Below are 24460 nucleotides of genomic sequence, written 5' to 3' on the forward strand. Positions count from 1 at the left end.
TTGATAGAAATAAAGAGACTTCAAGGATAGTCCAAATCTCTTATCTTAGAGGAGAAAACCAAGGCCCAGACAGGTTAACTAATTTGTTTCAGTTGGTTATAGCAGGTCTATGGCAACAAAGCCAGGAGGAGAAACCGGATTTCTCATCTCTCATCTAGTAACAAAATTTGCTTATTCAGTAAGCAAGTATTTCTGGCCATTACATGCCAGACACTATGCTAGGCACCAGGTATACAAAAATAAGGATAAGTTACTGACCCTGTACTCCAAAAGCACAGGGGAACTGTAAGACAATGAGATGAGTACAATAATAGAAGTGGTAACAGAGAAAAAGCAAACTACATCTCTAATTGCATAGGACTTCCAATATTTTAAAAGAAAATGAACTGTTACTAGTTTGTTTTATTCTCCCTATAGCCCTATGAGTACAGAACACAGATCTTATTATTCCTGGTCTATAGATGGAGAAATTGAAGTGCAAAGCGGGTAAGGGAGTCTATTAAGGTCATCTCCAGTGGTAGCAAAATGCTTAGAAACCAAGTCTGTTTACTCCAGGATAGACTTTTTTCCACTCGATGGGAAAGGCAGATGTTCTTTTTCTGTCCAGTTCCCTTCTGATCAAGACCACACATTTGTAAGACTGTGCGCAGAACAATCTGTGGCTGTGAAAGTAGACTTCACTGGCCTATGAGGTCTCATTGGCTGAGTTTAGTTATTCAATGGTTGAGTAACCAACCAACAAGACATCATTATTACTAGCATTCTTACAGTGCCCATGATACACACACAGAATAGAAGCAAAAGGTTCTGCCCACAGGGAGTTAATATTGTAGTGGACAGGTAAATAAACATTTCATCCAAAAGTGACATAATTAAACAAACCACAGCTAGAAGAATCATTACAAATAATGGCAAGTTTAAGACACTAAAGGTTTTGCAGAGCATATCTAGTGGGTCCTGCCGAGAAGTATACTCTTTAAGGGTTAAACAAAGAACAGAAGCCTTGTATATATAATGACATATACCAACCTTCAGGTTATTGAAATAAAAACTCTTACCAAAAATGCTTATCACATTAAAAATAATTAACTTTTTAATACCTTCATTTCACTTTTCAGCTTTATTCAAAACAATTATATGAATATTCTATTTCCCTCTTTCTAAGAAAGTCATATATTTTGTAACCTTTCCTATTTAAGAGGAATGAATTTATAATGGACGTTCACATCAGCAAGCTGTGGCAAAGAGATTACAACGGTGTGGTTTCATTGTGCTATTCTTCCACCCTCCTTCAGATGCAACCTACATAAAATGAATCTGATCATTTTCTCCTGTATAAAGTAAAATTTGTATACACATCCAAGAATCACTCACTTCATAAAAAGTAAAAGGGAAAAAAAGCATTTCTTCATTTTCGAGTTCAGATTTAAACATTAATTTCACTTGTTTGATAACCTCATATTTTATTTATGCACTATTTATCATGGCCTTATAATATATGACCAAACTGTTTTAAACCTTAGCACTTTATTGAATTATTAACAAAATAAGCAAAGCTAAAAAGAAACAAGTATTAGTGATTTCAAACTAGTGACAAGAAGAATTTATTTAGGAACCAGCTAAATAGTAAAAATTACAATCAACCTTTCAAAGGAATAATGTTATCATCATTAGAAATACAACTCAGCTAAAAAAAAACCAACTCTCTAGTATTTCCTTAGTATACTCAAGGAATTCACACTTACAGCCAACTGCTTTCTATTTAAATATTTATTGAATTTTATAGGGTGATAAATAGCAATTTAAATAACAATTCAGAACTACCAGTAGATTTCATTAGATTTACCAATGGTCCATCATAAAATTATTTCATGATATTTTCTCATTCCTAAGACTTAGTTCCATCACAAGAAAATATATTTTAATAAACAAGAGCTTAAAACCTGACTTAAAAGTGTGATCATCAACTTTTTTAGGCAGGAGAGGAATAGGGCCTGATTTATCTCTAGAGCATCAAGAGAAAGACCACTGGGCCAAATCAGATATAGCAAACGAAGCTAAGAAATGATTAAGCATGCAGCGACAGTGACATCTAGTGTTAACAACTGCAAGCCACTAGACTAACACTAAACCCTCCTAAGTGCTAAAGAAACAGCTATTCAAAGCTTCTCTTCTTTAAAAACCAACAAACAGAACTTGTGCATTGTATCTAAAAATTACTCATTATCAAAATATTTAAGTTTTTTTCTCAGACGTTAAAAAAAACCTTAAGAGGAAAATGTCTTAGAGAGTAAACATAACACCAAAGACCTAAAAGTAAAAAGCATTGTTTATTCTGTGTGACCAACATCCGTAACTGCTCCCCTTGGTTAGAGGTTAATGTAAAAGTAATCTGGGACATGTCCTGATGAGTGTACTATAAACATTTAAACTTCCAGTTACTATAAAAGCAAAGATATCGCACAAGCTAGTACCTGATGACACATCAAGAAAAAGCAATATAGGACATTTCAGGAATACATGAAGAAGATGTAAATCAAAAACAAAACAAAACGAAAAAACGAACTTTAGCTGTTGCATTGAGAAATAAGCTCTACATTTCAGCCCTTGCTACTCTGATATATATATTTTTGCTGCTTTGAAAGGTCCACTTATTAAACAGTAGACATTTTTGCCCAAGGGATTAGAATTTGGCAGCGTAGGTTAATTTACCATAGTATTTTTATAGTTTTATGCTCTAGATGAATCTATAAAAGTAAGCAAAATTCCAAAAATTATTTTTGGCCAGGACAATTTTTTTTTTGGCCGTACACGGGCCTCTCACTGTTGTGGCCTCTCCCATTGCGGAGCTCCAGTCGCGCAGGCCCTGTGGCCATGGCTCACGGGCCCAGCCGCTCCGCGGCATGTGGGATCTTCCCGGACCGGGGCACGAACCCGTGTCCCCTCCATCGGCAGGCGGACTCTCAACCACTGTGCCACCAGGGAAGCCCCAGGACAATATTTTGTAAAAAAGTAAAGTTAGCATTAGATGAAGCTTACCTATTTTTTTTGGAAAGTTCATCCTTTCCCCTTTTAACTCCAAATATTCTTGTGATCAACGTACTGAAGAGAAGTGTGGATGAATTTCTCACCTAATGTAAAAATAAATACACAATAAAGGTTAAGAAATATTCATGGCATGAAACCAACATTTACAATGTTCAAACTAGACATTCAAAATCATTACCTGATTGCCTAGTGTGGGGCTAAGGAAGATGTGGTTTATGTCCATAAAAGTAGACAATTTTCAATAACTTTATAGTAATTACCTCAATGACTTCCTCTTAAACTGAGCTCTACTGTCCAACCACATGCACACAACACAGCTTTTTCCTATACTTCTAATATTACCACCAACTGTTTTCATTATCCCTTTGTACTTGTATCATTAAATAACACTTAAAAGGAAACAATAAATTCATTTTCTCATATCATTTCTGATGATGGATATCCCAAGAAAGAGCTCAGCTCTTTCCTTTTACTTTCTGTAATCATTTACCTATGAGAAAATACTTATCAGACCTAACTCAAAGGATCCACATTATTAATATGGCCAATAAAATATTTAATATCATATACAAAATGTTATTAACCACACAACTGCAGTAACCTAAGTAATTTTAACCCTAAGATTATCTGAGGCAACTGGTTCACAGAAATAAGAAGAAAAAACTATAAACATGAATCATTTCTTCAAATGGTAATAATAAAGCAGATCTATTTCCAAACCAATGTGTCAAGACGCTTTCCTGCATCATAAAAATGTCTTGAAAGCCATGGGATATTGGGCTTCCTCAATTACCTTGCCAAATCAGAGTAGAGATGTATAAATATATACTGACTTCCCTATAGTGTGTAAGGCCCTATACCAACCCCATGGAGAATGTCCAGAAATAGAACACACACACTTACTGCTAACACAGAGCTTATATTCTAATTAGATAGGAGCCATATGGTGTGTTAAATAGCAATATAAGAAAAAAGGTAGGTAAAAGTAACAATGTAGGATTTAGAAGATAGCTTCCTGAAACTACTGCAGTAAGGATCACAACTCAAATGCCCATAAGGACAGTGAGTGGCAGAGGCAGCAGAGGATTGGGTATAATGCAGTCACTATTCAGCTTCAGCTGAAGTTGCTGCCTTGAGGGGAATGTAAGCCCAGTGTTGCCAGATCTTCTGCTTTTTCAAGAGAAGCCAGAAACCCCAACTTTTATGTGAAATCTATTTTGAGAAGTTGGCAACAGATTAAAGGGAAAAAAAACCTATTGTGGAAGCCAAATAAAACACAGTTGTGGGCCAGATTTGACCTATCAGCCACCAGTTTGCAACCTCTCCTCTAGAAGCACATGACTGACTCAATTTATGTGTGGTAACTCTTGAAATGGACCACAGATACACTGGCACAATTCATACCATAATTGTAATACAACCCTAAAATTGGACAAACTCACTTATGTCCCTTCAACAGTTAACAAACATTAATGAAGTCCCTACTGTGTGTCTTGCCTAATATCCCCAAACCCATCACTGTCCTGTTACTCTATCAACATCGCCTCTGTCCTAGCTCAGGTCTTGATTATCTCTCACCTAGGCCATTGACTTGGTTCCCAAAGACTCCTTAGGTTCAAGATGACTTGGTAACGTCATCCAGGACCCTATCGTCTCTCAAGAATCATACCAAAATATAAAAAGAAAAGAAAAATCAAAACACAAACTCCATCTTGCCCTAAACCAAACTTTCTGGCAAAGACTGCCAGAAGCAGTAAACTTAAAACAGGAGTGTCTGGAAATGAAAGAGGATGCCTGCTGAGGCATACCTTATCAAAACTGTAGAGGACTGTTCTACAAAGTGAATGGGCACCCATCCGCCACCCCAACCAAGAAAGAAAACTCCCTTGTTTGATTTGATAGACCGAAGGCAGGAGACACATAATGTCTTTTAGTAATGTTAAGAGGGATCAAACAGATTACCAGCTTGATCCATTCATCAAGTTCCCTCATTAGTAGCCAGTGATTATCATTACTTATTCCAGTAGGTATAGCAAATTAGTGATATTCTACCATCAATTAGTTACAATTTTCAGAAAAACTACCATTTAAAAAAAAAAGCTTTCCTTCATGAGCTATTTGGTCATTCTGTTATCAGTTAGTACAGAATTATTTCCATAAGTTTACCAGTGTGCAGAATGAGTTCATGTCATAGTAACCTCCAAAGGTGACCAAATGATAAACTTTTAAGACATTTTTAAAAATTAATTTTCCTGTTATTGAGATATAATTCACATACCATAAATTTCACCATCTTAAAGGTACTATTCAGTGGTTTTTACTATGTTCACAAAGTAGGAAACTATCACCACTACCTTATTCCAGAATATTTTCATGACTCCAAAATGAAACCCTATACACATTAACAGTCATTTCCTATTCTCCCTCACTAGGCAAGTACTAATCTACTTTCTGTCTCTAGGGATTTGCCTATTCTGGATATTTCATATTCATGAGATCACGTGACATGCAGCCTTTTACGTCTGGCTTCTTTCATTTGGCTTTCATTCTCAAGGTTCACCCATGTTGTAGCATGTATCAGTATGCCATTCCTTTTTATGGCTGAATAATATTCCACTGAATGGATATACCACATTAAAAAAATCTACTCATCATTTGATGAACACTGGGTTGTTTCCACTTTTTGGCTATTATGGATAATGGTGCTATGAACATTCACATACAAGTTTTTGTGTGAACATGTTTTCACTTTTCTTGGGTATATACCAAGAAGTGAATCTGCTGGGTCACATGGTAACTCTATGTTAACCTTTAGAGAAACTGCCAAAGTGGCAGTACCATTTACATCCTTATCAGCACTGTACGAGAGTTCCATTTTCACCAGTTCTCCAAATCCTCCCCAATAATTGTTGTGGTCCACCTTTTAAATTATAGCTATCCCACTGGATATGAAATGGTTATCTCATTGTGGTTTTGATTTATGTTTTCCTGATAATGAATGATGTTAAGCATCTTTTATTTATTTATTTATTTTTTGCGGTATGTGGGCCTCTCACTGTTGTGGCCTCTCCCGTTGCGGAGCACAGGCTCCGGACGCGCAGGCTCAGCGGCCATGGCTCACGGGCCCAGCCGCTCCATGGCATGTGGGATCCTCCTGGACCAGGGCATGAACCCGCATCCCCTGCATCGGCAGGCAGACTCCCAACCACTGCGCCACCAGGGAAGCCCAATTATCACTTGTCACCATCTTTATTAATATTTCTCTATTCTGAGCCACTATCATCACTTGGCAGAACTATTACAATAGCTTCCTGATTGGTCTTCCGCCTTCCCTCCTGCCACCTCACAATCGAGCCTTCACTTTTCACTGCATCAGTCAAAGCCCATCATCCCCCTACGGTGAAACTCTCTCATGTAGGGTTTTTCAACAGCAGTGGAAGCCAAGTGTCAAACCCCAGACACCAATGGTGACTGTGGCTCATCCAGCCATTTCCAGATTCAGATGAGATACTACATCATAGGGCATGGGATCTGGCTTCTCTAGCAGCTGCCCAAGGGTTGTGTCAACACCTGCGCAAGTTGTGTTAATGCCCCAAGGGGTGAACTTTGACCAATAAGAGAGAGAAGGTAGGACTGTTCCCAGGGTCGGTAGGTTCACATGGCCTGGCTAGAAGATACACCACATGACCAGACAAGCAGCTCAGTTTTCCTGCAAGTTAACCTACAACACCTGCTTGATAATGTCTCTTCTCTTTTCTTGCCTCACTTCCCTTTTTCCTTCATTCCTGCTGCTGTAGGTTTGTACCATTCAATAAAACCTTATAGCCTGGGTGCCCAGGCTACACCTCCAGCTCTGTTTTCTAAGGACAGGGTCAAAACCCTACAAGGTGAGTAAGATACACCTTCGCCGTATTTCTATAATACCCAAAACTTTCCCTGATAATAGCACAGATTCTAGAATCACACAAATAATAGTTGTATGTCCTTGGACAAAGTTATTTCTCCTCTCTCCTCTCTTTATCTGTAAAATGGGGATTCTAATAACAGAATCTACCTAGCAGGATTGCTCTGAGCATGAACTGAGCTAATCAATGTAAATGATACCAAGCACATGGAAAATAGTCAATAAGACAGTCACTATTATGATTGTCTTACTTATCCTTGTATTTCTAGTGTTTAATATTGTCTGTAACCAGGAGGTATGCCTAATGTTTTATATATATTTACAGCAATACATTTCCCCTGGCTTTTAAAAATGCCTAATAGGTGGCAAAGATTGAGAGATTTGTGTGGTCTCAATACAAAGATTGAGGACTCTGTACAAACTATTAAATATACACATGAATGCTTCCTGGAAAATGTTCCTTTACTGCAAAATTAAAATTAAGCTTATTTTACTTTTTTTTTTCTCTAACTTGCCAGGAAAAACAATTAAGCCAAAAGTACAGATGGAGTCACCTTTAGGTACAAGATATATTCCTGAGAAGATGTGTACAAATCAGATTTCTGTAAATCAAACCATATTTCACACACAGTCAGGAAAAACCACTCTTTAAACAACTTCACACAGCATGCTATGGTTAATTGTTTTGTAAAATGAAGACTTCTTCACATTCATTGAGTATGTTGACGTGGTTCTGGCAACATAGATTAGGTTTTTATAAGGAAGGAAACAGAACAATTGATATATTTAAGTCAGAGTATGGATCATTATAGCTATGATGTTTATTTTCTCTGGTAAAGCAAACAAACTGAATAGAAACAAAAAAGATTCCTTTAAAACACGTGTTAAAAGGGAAGATTCCCCCCAAATAAAACTATACATAAGCACGTATATATATTTGTGCAGGCTTTTATAGATTATGTGTGCATATGAGTACTATACACACATAAAAGCCACATAGAAAAAAGAGAAAGAAAACACATTCGAATGCTAAAGATTATTATATCTGTATGGTAGTTAAACCGGTGACTTTTCCTTTTATGCTTGTATTTTCAGACTTTCTGCAGTGCCCATGTGTTACTGTTTAAAAGGTCTCCAAAAAAGACTTAAAAAAAAAAAAAGATCCATTCATTTCTGATACTTTCAGTTTTCCTAAAGTTGGAAAAGTCACCAGGTTTCACTCTCCAAAAGCCCTTTCATAGAGAACATTTCTCTGTTCATCTGGAATGAGTGGCTTAAAGAAAACAATACTGACATTTCTGGCAATCAGCTTTATGATCTCTACTCTTCCTGATGGTGAAGCCACATTCCTACCTACCTCTCCTGACGGTATACAGGTATTGCTCCGTTTTCCTGTAAATGTAAAAGGTAAACACCGTGTCCTCAGGAGTAGTTAGGCAATGCTCCTAGACAGAATTTCAGACATTTATCTTTCTTACAGGAAGATGTATGATTTTCCAGGCAACAGTTGGCAATCTTGAGGATTCTTCTTTACGTTGGGAGTCTGTGCCTTGGGCTCCACTGCAATATACTGACTGTCAATTAGAGGCTCATCAGAGAGTTATGAATTGGTTTGTGCAGCTCACTAATTGGAAAGCCTGCCTTTCTAGTAAATTCTCCATTCTGCAGGTAATATATTAAGGTCTAGCTTCTTTTCTCCTCTCCCTTTGCCAGTCTTTCTTTTTTTTAACACTACAGTCAAGTGCCTACAAACCATAGGTTAGTCTCCTTTATTCTAGAAGGCACAATGATGTAGAAAAAACAATAGAATCATGGTGTTTCTCCCAGGAATTATTAAAAAAAAGTAAAAGTTTACTTTCTTTAATCTGACAACTGTACTGGGTATTGCCCACAATCTTAGAGTTCTGAATCAAGAAGTTTCTGGACAGTAATCATATTGCAAAAAACAAAAGAAAACAAAAAAAGTGACTCAGCATTTAACCTCCCCCATTTTCATGTTTTGCGTCTGTTTTTTTCACCTTTTCATATGTGTATTTCCAGCATTCCCTCAATACACTGATACCCAGAGCCCACAACAGACACAGTCAGATACTCAGAGTCATTCTGCTTCCAGCTCAACATCAAGTGCAATCAAAACATCAAATGAGATACCACTTCACACCTGTTAAGATGGCTGCTACCAAAAAAATAGAAAATAACAAGTGCCGGCGAGGATGTGAAGAAAATGGAACTCTAATGGGAGTATAAAATGGTGCTGCCACTGTGGAACACAGTTTGACAGTTCCTCAAAAAATTAAATACAGAATTACTATATGATATACACAAATGAATTGAAAGCAGGAACTCAAACAGATACTTGTACACCAATGTTCACTGCAGCATTATTCACCCTAAACAAAAAGAAACAGCTTAAGTGTCCATCAACAGATGAAAGAATAAACAAAATGTCATATACCTATATGATGGAATTTCATTCAGCCTTAAAAAGGAATGAAATTATGATACATGCTACAACATGGATGAACCCTGAAAACACTATGCTAAATGAAACAATCCAGACATGAAAGGACAAATATATGATTCCACTTACATGAGGTACCTAGAATAGGCAAATTCATAGAGACAAAAAGAAGAGAGGTTACCAGGGACTGGGGGAAGGGGGATGTGGGGAGTTACTATTTAATGGGTACAGTTTCTGTTTGGGAAGATGAAGAAGTTCTGAAAATGGAGAGTGGTGATGACTGCACAACACTGTGAATGTTTTCAATGCCACTGAATTGTATACTTAAAAATAGTTTAAATGGTCAGTTTTTAAATAAAGATAACTGACAGTTTAAACAAAAATAATAACAATGTAGTGTGGGTTTACAATATACATAAAAGTAAAATGTATAATAAAAGCACAAAGATTGGGAGGAGAGAAATGGGAGTACATATTGCTAGGTTCTTATACTTTAAGATGGTAAAATATTACTTGAGGGCAGACTGTGATGTTAAAGATATATACTATAAACTCTAAAGCAAATACTAAAACAAGAAAACAAAGAGTTATGGCTAATAAGCCAACAAAGGAGACAGAATGTAACCATAAAATACCAAGGGTCAAAATGTAGCTTGATAAAAGGATTTATCCCTTGGAGTAACTCCTTAATAAAATGCAGTACATATTTTGTATCATCCAGTGAAAGGTTAGTTTATTAAAACCTACTCAGGGGTATAATTAAGTCAATGAAAATAAATAGCAAATGCACTTACTGCCCAGACTGGTGATGTAAAGCCCAGAATTGCAGCCTTAGCTCCATCAGCAATGTAAGGGATAATAATTTCTCCCAGACGTGTATCTCTGAACAAGGCTCTAAGGATATTTAAAGCATGAACCTAGAATAAAAAGTTCAAAATCAGTTGTAGGTTGAAGACTGTGGTAATTCCAAATCTGTACATATCCAGTAGCATAGCCTCCAAACAAAAAAATTACCAAATTACAAGAAGAAATGGATAATTCACAAATAAAATAGATTTTAATAAAACACGCCTAATGACTGATAAATCAATTTTCTTAAGTTAGCAAGATTTGAACAATGCAATACAAAAGTTTGATCCAATGGACCTATGTAGAATCCCACACCTAGCAAATAGAGACAATACGTTCTTTTCAAGCACACATGAAACATTTATTTTTTAAAATGACCTCAAACCTAGCCACAAAGCCTCAACAAACAGCAAAAAATTAATTTCTTACAGATTATGCTCTGATCACAGTGGAATTAAGTTAGGAATCAGTTTCTTTACATACTTTTAAAACTGACACATTTTAAAACACTGGTCAAAGAAAAAACTTTTTAATATTTAGAGCTGAACAATAATGATGATGCTACACACTGACACTTGTGCGATGCATTTAAGTGGAACATAAAAGAAATGTACACCTTAAATGGCATCTATTTTTAAAAAAGGCAAACCATTATATACAGAATGGATAAAAACAAGGTCCTACTGTATAGCACAGGGGACTATATTCAATATTCTGTGATAAACCATAATAGAAAAGAAGATAAAAAAGAATGCATATATATGTATAACTGAATCACTGCTATAGAGCAGAAATTAACACAACACTGTAAATCAACTATACTTTAATAAAAAAATGAACTGGAAAAAACGTCCAATTAAGATGACAGAAAAAGAACAATAAACTCAAAAGAGAGAAAGAAAATTTAAAAGAGTAGAAAATTTTAAAACGTCAATGACATAACTATGAGCATTAACAAAACCGAAAGGTGATTCTTTGAAATAGAAACAAACCTCTGATGAGACTAACCAAGAAGAGAAGAAAATAAGCAATATCATGAATACCAAAGAGGACATGACTAAAGGTACATCAGAGAATAAAACAAAAATATTTCTACCCTAGTCAATTAGAAAAATTAAGGCAAAATGAACAATTTCCTAGAAAACAGAACTAATCAAAACAAATTCAAGGAGAAATGGAAAAGCTATATAGATATTACCGCTATATAAAGAAAATCAAGTTAAAAATCCTACTCATAGACCAAAAAGAAAGCAAGACACCAAACCCACCAAAATAACACACACACACACACACACACAGAGACAGACACACACACACAAACACATACACACAAAGACCCACATGATTTTATGGATGAATTCTACCAAATATTCAAAGAATATATAATCCCAATCTTATTTAAACTGTTAAGAGAAGATGCCCAAGTTTATTTTATCAGTCCAGTACCACCTGGCTATCAAAATAAGGTAGGGACAACTACTTTGAGAAATGGTAGTATCTATTAAAGCTCAACATACACATACTCAATAACAACTCCTAAGTATCTACTCAAAAGAAATGTACATATTTGTTCACCATTAGGCGTGTCAAAGAATGTTCTTAAAAGTACTGTTCTTAATAAATAACCCCAAATTTAAAACCACCCAAATTTTCATCGACAGAAGAATGGATAAATAAATTGTATACTATTACATAGCAATGAAAATGAATAATTCACAACATGGATGGATATCATAAACTTAATGTTCATTAAAGAAATCATATCAAAAGAGTATATAATGTATGGTTACATTCATATGAAATTAAAAAAAAAAACAGGTAAAGCTATGGTGTTAAAACTAAGCTAGTGGTTACATTTGGGGAAAAGGTACTGATTAGAAAGGAGTATGAATGGGCTTTCAGGTGCTAAAATGTTCTGTTTCCTGCTGGTTATAGAAATGTGTTCACTTTGTGGAGGCAAACATATTATTTGTACACATCTTTGTATGTTTGTTATAATTCAATAAAAAACTTTTACATAAAAATGAGGACAGGTACAGCATGAAAAGGAAAACCACAGGTTAATCTCACTTATGAATCCAGTGAAAATATGTGAAAAAATATTTTTTTTTCAAATTTTTAAGTGAATCTAGCAATGTGTAAAATAATCTATCATTTCAAAGTTGGAAGTTCATTCTCTGTAGGCAAAGAACCTATTATATTAAAAAGTCAATATAATTCATGATGTTTGCAAATTCTAGAACAAAACATTTATCTCAAAAATGCTTGAAAGCATTCAATAAAATTTGGTTTCCTTGATAAGAGACACGTTAAAACCTATAGCAAATATCAGATACAACATAAGGATGTCTGCTATCTCTATTTCTATACAAAACTGTACTACAAGTGCCAGCCAGAAGAACAAGAAAATTTTTTTAAAGAATTAGAAGAGGGCTTCCCTGGTAGCGCAGTCCGCCTGCCGATGCAGGGGACGCAGGTTCGTGTCCCAGTCCAGGAAGATACCACATGCCACGGAGCGGCTGGGCCCGTGAGCCATGGCCGCTGAGCCTGCACGTCCGGAGCCTGTGCTCCGCAACGGGAGAGGCCACAACAGTGAGAGGCCCACGTACCGCAAAAAAAAAAAAAAAAAAATTAGAAGAGTAAAGCAAATTTAGCATTACTAAGGATATGATTACCTATAAAGAAAATTCAAAGAATTTACAGACAAGTCATCAGTTGAATTACAGCAATTTAGGTAGGTTGCTGAACATTTCACAAAAGATGTGTAAGACTTTTAAGGAAAATTATTTTTAAATGTAATGAAAAACATTAAGGAAGATCTGAATAAGTGGAAAAATAAAGCCATGTACATGGACTGAAAGATTCAGTATCAAAAAAAGAAGTCATTTTCCCCAAATAAATCAATGAATTTAAATTCCAACCAAAATTTAAAAAGGGCTTTCTGGTTGAACTTTAACAAGCTGATTCTAAAACTTATATGGAAGAGCAATGGGACAAATATTGCCAAGGTAATTCTGAAGGGAAAAAAAAGGAGACTCACCCTTCCAGATATCAAAACTTATTTAAAAAAATACAGTAATTAAAATAGTGATTTGGGCCCAGGGACAGACTAATAGACTAATAGAATAGAGCACAGAAACAGACACGCGTATCGACAGAAACAGTACATGAGATGTGGTGTTAGTACGATAGTACAAGAGGAAAGGATGCATTATATAAAGAAAATATAAAATATCTTTCTGACCCTGGGGTATGGAAGGCTTTCTTAAATGAGATCCAAATGCAGAAACCATAAAAGAAAAGGCTGACATATTCCATTTTATTAAAATTTAAAACTTCCAGGCAATAACAGAATAATAAGCAAAGTGAAAAGAAGTGATAGACTAGGAGAAGATACGTGTAATTCAAAGAACCAAAAAGGAAAAAAATATCAGGAAAATAATTTTAAAACAACAAAAAACCCAACTCCTGCAAAACAAAGACAAATAACCAAATTAAAGGTAGCCAAAGTCTTTAAATAGGCAATTCACAGAAGTTATACTAAAGCCTAATAAATACATGGAAAGATGTTAAAGCTAGCCAGTTATCAGAGAAATGCAAAATAAAACTGGGAAACACAAATTTCACACCAGGCAGAAAGGAAAACATTTGTATACAATGAAACTCTGCTTGGAAATTAAAATGAACTTGGAGCTCACTAATTTTAAAAAATGTTGACTGAAAAAAAGCCAAACTATAAAACAATGTGTAGATAACACAATTCATGTAAAAAAAAAAAAAAAAAAGCTCTTAAAGGAATGAAAAAAATGCACGAAATGATTTGGTTTAATGATTACAGATGAGGAGGACCAAAGGTAAACAGAATATGGAGGAATCCACAGTGTATGCAATTGTATCTTTAACGTTTTACTTCTTCTTTTTTTTTTTTTGCGGTACGCGGGCCTCTCACTGCTGTGGCCTCTCCTTTGCGGAGCACAGGCTCCGGACGCGCAGGCTCAACAGCCACGGCTCACGGGCCCAGCTGCTCCATGGCATGTGGGATCTTCCGGGACCGGGGCACGAACCCGTGTCCCCTGCATCGACAGGTGGACTCTCAACCACTGCGCCACCAGCGAAGCCCACGTTTTACTTCTTAAACTTGGAACTGATTTCATGGATGTTGATTATTCACTGTACATTTTTACGTACTGAAATATTTCACAGATAATAAAAAAATAATACAGAAGTAAACCATGGGAGGGGAGAAGGAAAGCAAGTCATCATCCAACACCTAGAAGAACTGGTCAGAGATAAAATATTAAATTTTCACCAATTTAATAAAAATGGTCACTAGTGGTAATTAATGACCTTGAAGCAGAGTAAGGTAATAATTTAAAGTACTCTTTAAAACCAAATTTCACTATTTTCAGGTGTTCTTATTAAACAATGTTATTTTTTAAAGTGATAGTCTAAGAAAATGGAGCCAATTATATTTTTCACACTTTTTTGGGGAAAATAAAATGATCATTTCTGAAAGGTGATCAGTAACTTTTTATTTAAAATTTTTAAAGAAATTTCACATCATATAGTCACAGGCCACTATGTGACATGTGTTAATAAACCCTATCCTTTCCCACCGGTCCACATTCTGGCCCATGGGCTTCCCTTTAATACCTCCCACAGGCTCTGACATAAAACCATATGTACTTGACTGTAAACTTCAGCTCTCAGTCTGTTCTCTGACCCAGCATGGGCCTCCCACAGGTGGGTAGGAACACCCTACTATGAAGCATCTGCTGAGAAAGCCTAGACAAGAAGTATCTGACAGGTGTGTACCACCATGGAGAGGAGTGGAGTGAAGCTGTGAGGAACACTTAACCCAAATTCATACACACACATAAGTACATACTTAACTCAACGTTAGCAGTGACATAAAAAGGAGTATTAGCTAAAATTAAAATATGAATATACCCAAAGCCAGACACTACATTTTAGGGAAAGATCCAACTGCCCAATCATAAAATATACATCGACTCAAAGAAGCACACATGAAATTTGAAGGTGATAGCACATTCATTTTTAAATTTTTAGATACAGTTGTAATATTACAAAATATCTTGTCTAAATTGAATGTTTTCACCACAGTTTAAAAACAGATCATCTTGGTCAATCTGTAACAACTAAAGCAATGGTTTATTTTGTGGACTCGAAAAACCAAACCAAAACAAAACCCCTCTGAATAAGCTTCAAATGTCTGTCTTATCCTCAAGAGTTCTGTACCTTCAGCAGATTTTTTTTTTTTCTTTTTAAGTACAGCAAAGATTTAAAACCACCGCCTTCCTAGCAGGGTTTGTATATTTCCATTATTACCTTAGGGACTGTGCTCTGTGAGTCATCTGTAGGTCCAGCCAAAGAGATTAACTCTTTCATTGTTATTTTCAACAAATCCATTTTGCCTTTCTTAGGTTCAGATGCCAACAATGCCTATGGAAAAACAAGACAGAAATTATCAGGACTATTATTTTATATACACCTGTTTGCTACTTCCCAGAATCGATTCCCCAATGCAAAATCCCCTTTATAAAAACATGTGGTGTTAAGCAAGTTAATTAAGCCATGTGGCCTCGGGCAAGCAGCTTAACCTCTCCATCCCTCAGATTCTTCGTCTGTAAAATTAGGTGGTGATATCACAGCATCTCTAAGGTCACCTCCAGTTTGCTTATTAATTATGTAATTCTAACAGGTTGAAAATGGCTCTTGTTGACATCTCTTCTAAGACCATAACTGGGTAGCAGGTCTCAGACACAATAAGCACGTCAGTTTTAATAACGAATTTATCCAACAAGAAACTTCTCTTCACTTGAAAAACAAAAAAACCTCTGGATTAAATTTCTTGTAAGGATTTGGAAACTCCCTGGAGATTGATCAGTTATTTAATTCTTCACAAGAGTCTACCTGGAGGACTATCAAACTGTAGCACTGGAAACTCCATGGGACAAAAGGAAATACTACAAACTTCAAAGTGGGTCTTATATTTGAATATTCAAGAGGTGCTTATTTATTTTGTGTCTAATATTTTGCCAATATTCAATAAACATAAAAATAGGAATATCAAACCACTTGAGGCAATAGAAAGAAATGAAGTAGTGATACATGTTACAATATGGATGAGCCTTGAAACATGATGCTAAGTGAAAGAGGACACAAAGACAACATATTATATGATTCCATTTATACAGAGACAGAAAATAGATTAGCAGCTGTGTAGGACTGGGAGTAATGGGGAGTTCTTCTCCATAGCTAACACCAAGCAGAGGTTTCCACCAGAACAAGAACATTACTTTATTGGTAAGTTATGCTAGGAAAAATGGGGCCTCTCTGAGCAGATTTTTCTGATAATTTAGATTTTATTCAACTAAAATAAATAAGAAATCTATATATGATTACTAATGTGTCTCCTGGGAACGATAGTTCTTTTTTCCCCCAAGAGCTGTGCATAGTTATGACATTCCTCCCAAGGCTGGGCTAAGAAGGTGCAGTTCTGACCCCTCTACCACTATAACCAATATGTAGTACCAGTTGGGAACCAGAGATGGAGGCACACAGCACAAAGATGCAACCAAACCTTGCTGTTGCATTAACACATGACCTCAGACAGACATATAAGGCAAAAACACACTAGGTCAGAATGAATCAGAGGCAGGAGAATGACCCACACTGGTCCAGAACGGGTCAGATCAGAGAGGAGTCGATTTCTGAAGGTCACCAAAATCTACCCAGCAGAACCACCTCGGTGATCTCTATGCCAAATCAACCTCCACGACTGGTGCCCGTTGTCATAAAAATCATGACTCTGCGAATTTGAGGGAGGCATAAGAAAGGGAAGGAAAACATGTTGGGGCACTAAAAAACAGACTTCATTTCACTTATTTTCATTGCTTTTTTTATATCACCCCATTCCTAGATTTTATCTTCCTGAATATTAAACAAAGATCATTCAGGTCGGGTCTGATTTAGTATCATGAGGACTTGGTTTTTATTCTTTGGATTCATAATGGTGACAGCCTCTTAATTTCAACACTGTGGAAATAAAATATTTTCTTATCGAGTAGCAATAGCTGAGTATGCTGATATGAAGCAATCTTTAAGGTATAACATTAAGTGAAAAAAAGCAAGAGACAAAACAGTCTCTTGTGTGGAGTATGCTTTCATCTGTGTTAATAAAGAAAATGCACACACACACACACACACACACACACAGGGTGCCTGGGCTCAATTCTTAGTGCTGCTCTTACTATCCTTGTGGCCATTAGCAAATCACTGACCTAACTTTTCTAAGGCCCAGTTTCTTCATCCACAATATACGGATGATCATAGGACCTACCTCATAGGCCTTGAGGAAGGATTAAATGAGATAACATATGTGAAATAACCACTTATAAAAGTTAGCTACTATTAGGATTAGGATAATTTTATGCATGGATATTTTATAGAAGGATTCAAAAGAAACTGTTAACGCTGGTTGCCTACAGAGTCTTAAGGGTCTTTGACATGAAATGAAGAATATTTTTTCTAATCGAGAAAAAAAATAAAGGGCAGCATGCGCACTTCCTGGAAGTGAGCAATGAATGCACCACAGCGATGTCTTCCTACTTCACACACAGGCGGAAATCTCTACCACCCTCTGTTCATATTACAAGACTGACCTCTTAGAGGGTTTGTTCCAAGAAGAGATCTGTCACAGGAACACACTGTCCACACATTAAAACAAAATCACAAATGCTATAGTACTTGTGAAATGTACTATAGAGAAGACAGAAATGTCCCTTAAGCAATATGCTCACTCATATGTCAGGGGGGTTAGAATACACTATTATCAAAAGACCAAAAACAAACAAACAAAGCCCCCAGCTATGATCCTGTAGATAAGTATCTACCTGTATGTAGAAAGGAATTCCAGCGCTGCGTCTTGTAGCACAGAGTTTAGATGAAGGATCACTGCATCTAATTTCCTCTAAAACATCCCATAACCACTCTTCCGGTAGCTTCTGCAGACTCAAATTAGGGCACCTAAAAGGCATATATAAAGCAAACATTTGGAATTATCAGGTACCAAAAAGTAAAAGCATAAACCATCGATATACATTAACACTGTTAGGAAAGAATAAACATCCTTACATTCAGAGGGAGGGAAACTAAAAAATGGCTCACTTTCCATTTTTCACCTACTTTCTTCTTTATGATGGGTCTTAGCATTAGTAGCTATTATAGATTCCATTTCTTACAAAAGCATGAAGAGCATGTGTCTTGTGTGCAAATGAGTTTTAATACCTAGGCCTGCACCCACGCCCAAAATGTTCTGAAGGTTAATCAAACTCTCACCAATGTTCTATATTGCAAAATTCAAGATTTCCAACAAGCAGAACATAACCTTATAGTTTACTGTAGTTTATATTCTACAGTTACAGAGATTATACATATTCATATACACATTTTTGAAAGTGTATCTTAGTAATCATTTTAGCTTTCTCAAGTGTGGCCTATCACAAATAAAATTTTCATCCACATCCTATGGAGAATTCATAAAGCAAGTTATTTGGAAAGAACCTTAAACATTTTAAAGTTATTTGGACATTACTGTTAGTAAGATTCTGCTGTACTATGTTAACTGTTATTCTAGAGTGCTTAAAAACATGTGACTTTTAAAAAATTTTTCATCTTATGCCCTAATATACAGTTATATAACATTATCCTAAGAAATAGCATATTTAATGTTAGACAGGCACAATTATTTTAGAAGGATCATAATTGGATTTAACTAAAATTAATACGAAAATAAAGAGGTAAAGTCCAAAGGAAAAATACTCTCTTTTTTAAATTGAAGAAGACAGTCTTCAGCAAGATAACTGATTTCTAATTTGTAGAGAGAATTAGAGCTCTTAAAAACATGTGGGTTTTTTGTTTTTTTTTAATTGAAGTATCATTGATTTACAATGTTGTGCTAGTTTCTGGTGGGGACTTTTTTTTCTTTATTTTAGTTTGGTGTTAAGATAGACAACTTCAGTTTCTGACTAACATTCCAAAGAGCCACTCAAATTTAGTTGTTTATGTCTTATATAGAACAAAATATACATAAATAATACTACTTTGAAGGAGGCATTTTTTAAAGTTTGACATGGGCCTAAAAAACATTATTTCAGCCACAAATGTTACAACCAAATCTCCCTACTCCCAGCAGGCCCTGTGATTTTAAAGGTTTTCTTTTAGCCTGGCTTAAAGTCTATCACCTTGTTCCTGCTTCTTCCCCCTCAGCTCCCTCAGCCATAAAAACCAGCCATCAACAGACTGAACCACAAAATTAAAAGAGATTCAAAGGCAGAACAACCAAATGCAAAGTGTGAACCTTGTTTAGATTCCAACTTGAAAAAAACAAATGTAAAAAAAGATACTTTGAAATAATACAGATAGTTATGTATATATTAGAAATTATATGACACCAAGGAATTATTTACAGGATGTGCCAATGGCATTGGGGACATGGAAGAAAGTATTTTTTAGAGAGGCACACTGAGGTGCATAGGAGTAAAAATAACATTTCAGGGATGTACTTTGTAACACTTCAGCAAAGGACAATGAAAGGGATAGATGAAGCAAGTGTGGCAAGGCAACTGCTTGCCTTGCCAAGCAGTTGGCAAGGTGGTTCATTACATTATTCTCTCTCTCTCTCTCTCTCTCTCTCTCTCTCTCTCTATATATATATATATATACACACACACACACACACACACACACATACGTGTGTGTGTGTATATATGTTTGAAATTTTAATACGCTTTATATGTTTGTAATTTATGTTTGAAAATTTTCATAATAAAAAATCCATTTCTATGTTTGAATTTTTTATAATAAAAATAATCCTCCCACACTTACATTACTTACATTACTGAAGTTACTTCCCAATCACTGGGTTTGTATCTTTTAAAAATTATGATAAATGCATCTGTTTCATAGAATAATTTCTCTAGTTTACTACTAATATCGCCAATGTGGTATAATCCTCACACAGTTGCCCAGTCAAAAGCTGAAATCTAAATCCCCAGGAGTTGTTATTTAAGTGCTAATGATACAGTTATGGATTACTGCTTTTTTTGCTCATTTTTCATGGTCTTTTAAGTATATTTGGGTTAATTTACACCACAATGGGTGAGCAGAGAAAAAAAAAAAGAGAGAATTAAAGCAAAGTCACCTTTCTGTGATCTAACCATGCAAGAAAAAGCTGGAGTCCCAGAGGTGAAAAAAGAAGACTACTTGATCTAAGGTTATCTGTGGATTTCATTTACTTATATTTTCTTCCCCACCACAGGACCAGTGGCAGTGAAGGACTGGCTTACAGATAATGCTTCAGATGAAGGTTAAGTATTCCTGTAGGAATTCACTATGTAAGAAAAACGAAAGGGGAAAAGGAACTGCAGGAGATGGGGATACTCAATGAAATACTAGGACAATACTAGTTCAGTAATGCTCCTCCTCCTCAACGCCATTCCCAGGCCTCCCTGAGCTGGCACACAGAGCTTCTAGCAAAATCAGCCAATCTGAGAAGGCAGGAAGGTCTGGGATCAGAGTGGGCCACCTCGCCAGGCATCACCCTTCCTTGCCTGAACTTACAATGGCTCTTGACTATTAAGAAATCTTGAGCTAACTCATTTTCCATCTTGATCAAATCTTCCAGTTGGAAAGGTCCCCTATGTCCTGGCTCCAGCCCTCCTACTTGAATCTAACCTTAAAAATTCTTCCAAATTCCTATGCAGACCTTCTGTTCTAGTAAGGTTGTTCACTTTGCAAATTGCAGTTCTTTGTTGATCTGGAATAAACCCATTTTTGCTGGAGAAATAACTAGCAGTCTATTTGGTTTAAGTCAATAGCTGATACCGCAGATCTGCTGGGTTCTAGCTCTAGAAGCAGAAGTAATGGCCAGGAAGTCAGTTCCTGTGGAGTAACTTGCCTACCTCCTAGGAAACAGGGAATTTCAGTGGCTTCCTCTCCCATGAAAGGTTGTAAAGGCTACTGCCAGAGCTGCTTGGGGATAAAGCAGTAGGAAAAGCCATGGGTCCAAGGGAGACTCTATCAACCAGGCTGATTACTAACTAGGTGACCAGATCTGTGATATCCCCAGTATCACTGTGGATGGAAGATCCAAAATGCCACTATTTAATCTAGCTCCTCTGCTAGAAAGGAATGAGCCTAGAGAGAGAGAAATAAATAAAACAAACTAACGAAAAAGCCTCCCAATCATAGCCAACAAACCAAAATTCAAAACAGAAATAAGGTTTTCATTAAAAAAGACATCTAAAAAAATCAGTAATTAGAACATAAATTCACTCTACATGAAGCTTAATTTTATGGAGCAGTCTGACAAAAACATTAAAATAACTGCTTAGATACTCAAGAGCTAAATGAAGGAATAACTTTCACACTACTTTTAACCTAGCAAAAAGAGATGGCGGGGAGAGAAATTAAATAATTTACCCAAGGTTATATACAACTAACAAGTGACAGAGAGAGAATAAAAATGTAGACTGACACCAAAGCTCTTGCTTAATAAATTAAAGGCATTATTTCAAGGTGCCTGTCCTAAATGCTCAGATATACATTTGGTTTGATCTCGTTCATGATAGAGGTATTATCAACTCTCTTACTATTTGCTTCAGTAGGTTTCATTCAGTCATTTGGAAAAAAGATCTATTAAGTACCTAGTAGTTGCTTGGCACTATGCTGTGCCCTAGGAAAGAAGCAGTAGAATAAAAATTCCAAATTACACATAATTCAGGAAGCAGGTTCCTATGGATCTAGAATGCATTACCAGAGTAGATTGTTTTTAAGGACTGCCTTCCTAATCACGTTTTAGTCAGGTTACCGTTCAAACTGATTTCAGTCCCTGAATATCCACCATCAGAGTAGGGGTTAAAATAGTTTTGAAACAAACTGGTGATACGGATAGAAAGCTAGCTGGAGAATCAAAATATCCTACAGAAAATCCACTCAGCAGACAACCTACTTGTGACTGACTTGAGGTAAACTGTGTCACACTCAACTCCCTTAGATGACTGGGGACATTTATTACCGTTAATAAACTGTTTTCTTACATTAACTGAATGACTCATCGCTGGCCTAAAGAAATTACGTCACCTTCAAACACAAAGCAACTAATTTCACATTTTAAATGTGAAACACATTTCAAGCCGATATATGAAGCAAAATTCCCAGAAAATTGTCAAAACTCAATTGCCAGGAAATTAATTATGTGTAACCTCAACTGAGTAAAGGTTAAGCCTCTACCAATATCTTCATTTCCCAAATAATAATTTACTTACCAAGCTGTTATCACTAAGAGTTTTTTGTTTGTTTGTTTTAGCACAAGAAGGAAGTAAATTCTTTCCCTTTCCCCTAAACACACTTTTACTTTGTTAGGTTTAAGAGCAAGTCCAAATGAAAATTCATTCAAATAAATAAGTTATCGGGTACAGAAAAGTAAATGTCAATAAAAACAAAGCTACTTATTTACTGACGGTTAATAAACTTTTACCTTACCATGGTTCCTTATTTTTCATTTGCTAATTATTTAAATAATTCTGAATAATGCGAAGAAAAAAATGAGTGTTTTTGGAACAAAACCAGGATTTGTCCCTAACCTTGATACAGAGTAAATGATGTGTATTTACTCAGGCTCAACATCATCAGTTATCACCATCATCATCTGAATGAAAACAGCTATAAACAATAATTTCAAAAATAACAAACACTTAGCCCAGCTATTCAGAACAACACACTTAGATACCTAAAACACTGCATATCACATATCAGAGTGGATGATACACAGGCAACCAAGGGGGGAATGATTAGTACTGGTCTGATATACAGTACAAAGACCTAAGAGTATTCCTTCCTTCATATGGATGAAAACAGGAAACTGAAAAACATGTACCTTTCTACATAAAAAAAAAAAAAAAGTGAGGTTTCAGGGAAAGTAGAAGAAAGATAATCTTATCATTTCAGATATCACTTCTAAACCTCTACCATATTAGTGCTGTTATGAGGAATTCGAGTTTTCTCACTCACCCAAGTCCAAAGTTTTGCAAAGCAAAGCTTTAGCTGCCTATAACATAAAAAGCAGGTCAGACTATTGATTTTAAACTGGAGTCGGGAGGGGGGCTATACCCATATACTTGGAGCAGTCATATCTTTTAGATTTAAAAGAGAAAATTATCCACAATGTAAAAAAAAGGTGTTTGCTTTCACAAGTTACATGCTTTAAATATTCCAGGCACTAATCTGAAATCATCCACTGATGATACTGAACAAGCTGATCTAAGGTTCCAGGTACAAGTGGAAAAAGAGTCAGGAGGAGGATAAAGGCAGCTTGGAGAGATAGAGCACACTTTCTGGGAACAGAAACTTTATTTATTTTATATTCATGTCGCTTCTTGTTTGTCCCATCCAGCCCTTCTCCCCTCTTCTATGCAACTTCATAACACACACATATACACTTTATTTGTTGATCACACATATTAATGTCTGTTCAATTCCCAAGATACCTTTTATTTTTATATCCATTTGGTTGGAAGCTCTCAGGAAAAAAAAAAAAAAAAAAAAAATTTCCAGGAAGCGCAAGATCCTGGCTCACAAAGCCCGACGTATTTGAACAACCTCATTCAACTATCTTATATCATTCGTTGTTTAAATACACCAAAGGCTTTTTTGCATTAACTGTTCCCATTGCTTGTAAAGCTCTTCCCTTAGAAAGCTGCTGCTTCTTGTCATCCAAGCCTTGGCTTACTTTAGTGTAGGAGGAAAGAAAGACTTTTCCTTACTACCAAACTTTATCACATCAAAATATATATCGTTATCTGACAGTTTATTATTTTGTAGATAGCCTTTAAAATATAAATCCATGATATCAGAGACACACTCTGCCCTGTCCACTTCTTTATTTCCCAGCACCCAGAACGGGGCCTGGCATCCCAATAGGGAGCTCAATAAATATCTGCTGAATAAATGAACAACTTATCACTTACCAGCTCCATTAAGTGTGCCATTCTAAAAAACCAGGCTGACAAACCAAGAGGATATAGTAACTGGAAAAGAAAGTATAAACAGAAGTGCTTTCTAATGACAACAGGTGCCACCATTAGAGCCAGCAGACGACTCAACTCCTTAGCTTC

At 36.0% G+C, this 24460-nt stretch overlaps 1 protein-coding gene across 4 annotated transcripts in view; it reads right to left on the minus strand.

Annotated features, from left to right (window-relative positions):
* The window catches only part of THADA (THADA armadillo repeat containing), a 307233-nt gene that overhangs the window by 217055 nt on the left and 65718 nt on the right, over positions 1–24460 (minus strand). For all 4 annotated transcript variants that reach the window (XM_024753496.1, XM_024753497.1, XM_024753498.1 and 1 more), the window contains 4 exons: positions 18179–18311; positions 15612–15725; positions 10208–10330; positions 3040–3131 (listed from right to left, as the gene is read on the minus strand). In XM_024753496.1, coding sequence (XP_024609264.1) covers positions 3040–3131; positions 10208–10330; positions 15612–15725; positions 18179–18311 — 462 coding nt within the window. The remainder of the gene's footprint in view (positions 1–3039; positions 3132–10207; positions 10331–15611; positions 15726–18178; positions 18312–24460) is intronic.

The sequence above is a fragment of the Neophocaena asiaeorientalis genome, unplaced genomic scaffold, assembly GCF_003031525.2.
Source record: "Neophocaena asiaeorientalis asiaeorientalis breed wild unplaced genomic scaffold, Neophocaena_asiaeorientalis_V1.1 scaffold171, whole genome shotgun sequence".
NCBI classification, from domain to species: Eukaryota; Metazoa; Chordata; class Mammalia; order Artiodactyla; family Phocoenidae; genus Neophocaena; species Neophocaena asiaeorientalis.